This window comes from Pararge aegeria, chromosome 1, assembly GCF_905163445.1.
Source record: "Pararge aegeria chromosome 1, ilParAegt1.1, whole genome shotgun sequence".
Taxonomy (NCBI): Eukaryota; Metazoa; Arthropoda; class Insecta; order Lepidoptera; family Nymphalidae; genus Pararge; species Pararge aegeria.
The window spans coordinates 17,595,026-17,601,025 of record NC_053180.1 but is presented as its reverse complement, the minus strand read 5'-3'; the positions used below and the strand labels follow the sequence as shown (position 1 = coordinate 17,601,025).

Below are 6,000 nucleotides of genomic sequence, written 5' to 3'. Positions count from 1 at the left end.
TTTTAAAAAATACGTAAATTTTTTTGGGACGATAAATAATATGAAAGAATATATCGCGAGTATTCTTTTTGCGCTTACTTCATAGTAGCATGCAATTTATAATTGTTGCGAAACGTTCCGAAAACAGTTACGTTCTCAGTCTTTTTTTTTTTTATACTAGAGCTGTAACCATTTTTTTACTGAATATCGAAATTAAATATTGTGTAGTTACCTTTACTGCAAAGAATGAGCTTGGTTCTCAAAATGGGTTCTAAATAATGAGTTTGAGATGATGTATCTGACCAAGCGGCACATGACTGAAGCGTCCCCGCGCGCACTGCGCAGTTTTTCGTTCCTCATCTTGTAAAGTTGACTGTGCGCTCGTTTAAGTTTGATATATATTGTTTACTATTACGTTAACTATGGCTCTTCTATTTTGGACATTAATTTAAACAGTGATTTGACTCGATTTTTGTGTTTGTTGTTATATAGTACTAACTCTGTTTCAACATGTTGAAAAGTGGACGTATAATCAACAGCCAGTCACGCGTATTGGTTGTGAAGTTAAAGGAATACTTTGAACGAACGAACACTTTAAAATACATAATAATATCAATCAAGTACTGATACAAACTTGAATTGATTTATCGTGAGTATCGAGTACAGAGTCTTATGGTTCCATAACTAGTTACGTCGCGATGACAAATGTCAAAACGGGCCTATTACATTTTTACGACTATAGATGTGAAGCATACAAAATGTCCAAAACAAAATGTTCAAATGATCTGTCATGTGTTTAAATATATTCAATATAGCTTTAATATTAGTAAATAATACATTATTCTTACTTAAACTAACATATTCCGTAACTTTTATTGCTTTTTCCGACGTTTCGTGAACAGTGCTTATTATAAGTGCTTATAAGACACATTGGTTATCTCATAAAAAAATTAACGTAAATAGTTAGTTTTTAGTGAGAAATCAAAAAGTCTAAAACTTTTGACTTAGCAATTGTTCATTGTAAAGTCAACAACTTCCGCGTATACAGTACATCGCGGAAGATCTGTTTGGTGTGGAGTATAAAGCTTGAAGAAATTATAAATCACACCGTACAGATTCTCCTGCATCTCGCGGATTATAGAAAATTAAGCTTAATTTTCATTCTTTTGTTTCATTCAGTTAAATAAGTTGATTGCATTGAAACGGATTGATTGCAACAGGGTTTTCTTTCAGGCCACCTTAGCGAACGGATTTTACCTTCGGATGTTATTTTTGAGTGAAAGTTTTTGACGGAATATATATAGCTGTATATCTAGTATATTATTGATCGAAGGCGGGAGGGGTAGGCGGGGTTTAAGATATCAGACACTCTCAGGACCTCGTGCTGGCACTGCGCGACCTTGCGTGTCAGAAGTATATGACCTCCTCCTCCGGCGCATGCGCGGGTGGTGCGGCCGACGGGGCGGGCGTCACGAGGGGCGTGTCCGGCGACCGCACCCGGAACTTGTCCGGAAGCTTGGGGTATGTGTTTGTTCTGTTCACAAAAAAAAACTGGCATTTTTAATCTATCTTATATTATATTTATTCTATACCTATGTTTATGTATGGCTATTGATTTTCGAATATATATGTATATGTAATTGCACTCTTGCAGCTTTTACTTCTGCCAGAGGTTGCCTGTAAGAGATTGCTTGCATGCCTACAATAAGGCCGCCTTCGCAATTCTTCTTCTTTTGTTTTTTCTTTATTTTATGTATATTTTGATGTTTGTGTGCAATAAAGTATTTCTTCTTCTTCTTCTTCTATCACAAAGTTTTATTTAAGTGGAGGTCCCGGATTCGCTGCCCCGCGGGGTCAATTTGAAAAGTTATAATTTTCTAATTTATTTTGGTCTCGGGAGTCTTCAGTTGTTGCTAGTTAGCAGCACCCTACCAGCAGACGTGCCGCAAGGCGATTTAGCGTTCCGGTAAGAAACCGCTTAGAAATTTATTAAGGGTATCTAAATCAAATCTGAACTTCTCCATTAAAATATTATATCACATTGATTTATAAAGCAATTAATCGTGTTCTATATACATTGTGGACTGTAGATTATGATTTTAAATTAAACTGATTGCTGCTTAACTAGGTTATTTATTTTGTTACAATTAATGTATTAAACGCACTTAGACCACCGATGCGTGAATGCTAATGCCCGCCACGTAAGACCCGCGGACCGGTTACGATGCATAGAAGTAGACATCGAACAAGTCATATTTTTCCTTCCGAGATGATGGTGAGACTGCAACTCAAGTTCCCTGTACGTAAATATATTACCTTGTAGCTTTATTGGTTACTTGCTGCTGCGAGGGTAGCGGAGCGGGGGAGCTGCCAGTGCGGGTGTGGTGTATCACTAGGCCTTGCGTCTGTGAACACAGACCAATCTATTATTTCATCTATTAAAATATTAATATTATAGACTTTCCAAAAGGCTAATACAAAGTTTCGACATAATCATATATAATTACGTCAGTGCACACTAATTATTAGTATAAGTTGCTGGTGCGAAAAAGAAACAAAAGCCACTTCGCGGCAAAGCACAGACTCTTGTTCAAGAGAGAGCACAAGTTCGATTTCACACGAAGTATTCGCGCTAAAGCACAGACTCCTATTGCACAAGTACGGCTTCACATGAAGTACGGCTTCACATGAAGTACGAAGCGACTTTCTCCATCTAGGTTTACTAATACAATCGCGTGAAAGTTAAATATATTTTATATGAAATTACTGGTGGATAAAACAGTATCGCAACTAGATGGCTATCTTTCAAATAAGTAAATGAGTTATAGGTAGAAAATCTGACACTATAAATTATTATATTGTCAGTTTTACCACCTATAATTCGTTTATTAATTTATATGCACACTGAAGAGTCGTTTGTATTAATACTTTGATCAATAATGCATTAGATTTCCAGTCTTATGCGCATATAACCTAACAGAAATAATGTCCAATTTTGTTTTTTAGTTATGTTTATCTTTAGAGTGTTTATAAAATATTTATTGAAATAATATTGTTTTTTCGGACGTTTAAAACGAAGACGAAATAACGAAAATAGGCTCTCTTAATCGCCCTTAATTAAAAACCATATTTTTTACGAACTACTGTATCTAGTATATTATTGATCAAAGCATAAATAACAGCACCTATAAACGCCTGGTAGTTATGTTATACTAGATTTGTCGGGATAAACCAATGCCACTGGTAGTTTCTCTAGTTATGCAGACCAAAGCCAAATTTGCCAATTAATTTTGGGTTGAAACCTTGGTCTCATTTATCAACATTAATCTGGTGAAAGCAATACCCGGTTAAGTTAGTTTTGAGCTTCTTCTTAGACTAGAGCCCGTTTGGAACCCTCTTAGCTTTAGTTTTAAGTTTACGAATGTAGTTATCGCTATGATATCGCTACATTATTTTGTGTAATGTACGAATCAAAGTGCCATCTATGTGCCAATTTAATTAAAGAAATATTAGACTCTGACTTTCAAAGAGAGAGACACAAAACAATTATATGATGCTGATAAATAAGAACATGCTGTTACACCAAAAGCCGAACAGACGAAATGGTTGTACATTAAATAAATAATCATAGTGTTTAGAGAAAGAGAGGAGTACCAAAAGCCACAATATTTACATATGCCTACTTTCACTACAGCCAATTACAATGCACTGGTGGAATACGAATGTAAGGACGATAGGTAAGGTAAAGGTAACGTCACGACCGTTGATCTTTTAACTCTATGGTGTCGTTGGATATGATGCGAAGGGGAATGGCAAGCTTACTTTCCCAACCTTACTGTTTTTAAAAAGTTTGTTAATCAGAAAAAATACGGTGGAAAAGAGCAATCTGCTGAATTTCTTAAAGGCTTTCTTACGGTACAGTTTGCCTTCAGTCATTACAAACAGACTGATCTGACGTTTCGGAAGTGCTTATAAAGTAGGTCTACTTTAAATAAATTAATTTTGCTTACTCCTGCGCAGGTAATACTATCTTAGATCAGATTTCGTATCGCGTCGTATTCGGATGGTAAAAAAGAGACCAAGGTGAATACACTTTGTTGAAGATCCGAAAATCTGTTTGTCACCCGATACAAAAAGCTTTGAGCAATGAAGTTACAATTTATGCTGAATACTAAACGATTCCTTTTATAAAGCTGTACGATTTGCAAGTTTAAAGTTTGCAATAAATCAACTTTTGTGCTTCTTGAACATTCACTGATTAACATTAATGTATCACTAAATTTTATATTCTCATTTGATTTGAAAAACGTAAGACATCCTTAAATCCATATTCCACCCGTAACGTCATCTTAACAAAGTAAGTATAGGCGATATAAACAATCTACAAACACCAATACTCGTATTTTACTTACATAAAGAAATCACATTTAGCTGTTAAAATACATTTGGATACTCCGCGTCCTGCAAAACAACCATTTATTCTGTTTCAGCATTGATTCACCCGGATATAAAGTATCTTTTCGATTAATCTTTCGTCGTTAGCACAAAGGCGGCCTGCCGAGTTATAATGGGGTATTGTTTTTGCTTTTTGGCCAGCAAATCCTACAGACTCTCACGGAAATGCTAAATAATTTATTCGTTGTTTTCGGTGGTAAACCAATTTCCAGCGTCGTAAAAAAAGGACATCTATCAGCGGACGGATTATAGTAAATTTGTTTGCTAGATTTCGGTGTATCCGTACAGTCTATACTACCTTATTGATTAATGATAGTACGGAACAAAGCGAACGAAGTCGAACGAAGACTAACGGAACAGCGAAAAGGTGCGGACAATTTAGCTTAGTTGCTACTCTGCAAGTCTAATTCCGATTCTCTAAGACCGATTGGCGCAGTGGGCAGCAGTGGCGTGAACTTTATACTCGCACAAACGCACTGCCTGCCCTAAACTGATATATAACTCGTATAGGAGGAGAATTTGAGCCGTTTTATGCAATTTTCCTGCTGTATGCTTGTCCAGGTTAGAAACCCAGTGCACGTCACTGGTTGGCAGCGACCCTGCTTTCTGAGTGCAAGGAAGTGGGATCGATTCCCGCAACTGATTTCCAGTTTGTGTCATGAACATGAATGTTTTTCTGTGTCTGGTTGCTGTATTTTATAAGTATTTATGTATATATATTAAAGAAAGCTGTGTTAGTTACACCATTTATAATACAAGAACGGCTGGACCAATTTTTATGATATTTAATTTTTTGGATTCCTCTTAGACCGGAATAGGATAGCAAGTATTAAAATCAAACATTCATAAAAAAAAATATCCGCAGTACGAAGTTCGCCGGGACAGCTAGTTATTCATAAAAATATTCATCAGTCATCTTAGTACCCATAACACAAGATACGCTTACTTTGGGGCTAGATGGCGATGTCGTATTGTCGTAGTATATTTATTTTTATTGTTATTATTTATGGCAAGTACAAAACTATCGCCTATGAACGGTGCAACACTTCGCAGGACATGCAAAAAACAAGTCCTAGAAAGTGCTGCCCTGTCCATCACCTAAGGCTTAAGTGTTAAGGCTAATAACCCAGCTCAGCGGCAGAAAAAAGGTTGCGGTAATTCTTCCCTTGACAAGATCTGTCACAAAAAGGTATACTGCCACTAACTGACAACCCTATTGAAGATAAAAGACCGACACGTGCATAGAACTAACGCTGCGCGTCGCGTACCTAATAAAGTGGCAGGACTCACTTGATTTTACTTTTGCGTGTGATGCTGTATCTGATTTATTTCAGTATAAACGACGGCAATGGTTCACTCAGAAACTATTAGCGTTTCGGTTTCACAGATAAGTCTCGGACATAGTAAATGTAACTCTTATGTAACTCTAAAGCCTCTGAAGTATTATTTCGGTTTTACGTAATGTACATCTGTAACTGACTTAGTACATGTACACGACTTAGTAGTGGAAGAATAATAAGGATATAAATAAATAAATAAATAAATAAATAAATAAATAAATAAATA

General features: G+C 36.1%; 1 protein-coding gene across 5 annotated transcripts in view; it reads right to left on the bottom strand.

Moving 5' to 3' along the window:
• Positions 1–1,218: 1,218 nt before the first annotated feature.
• LOC120625839 (rho guanine nucleotide exchange factor 28) overlaps positions 1,219–6,000 on the bottom strand; it is a 66,535-nt gene continuing 61,753 nt past the window's right edge. For all 5 annotated transcript variants that reach the window (XM_039893097.1, XM_039893114.1, XM_039893087.1 and 2 more), the window contains 2 exons: positions 2,296–2,384; positions 1,219–1,513 (listed from right to left, as the gene is read on the bottom strand). In XM_039893097.1, the coding sequence (XP_039749031.1) occupies positions 1,387–1,513; positions 2,296–2,384 (216 nt within the window). In that variant the 3' untranslated portion in view covers positions 1,219–1,386. The remainder of the gene's footprint in view (positions 1,514–2,295; positions 2,385–6,000) is intronic.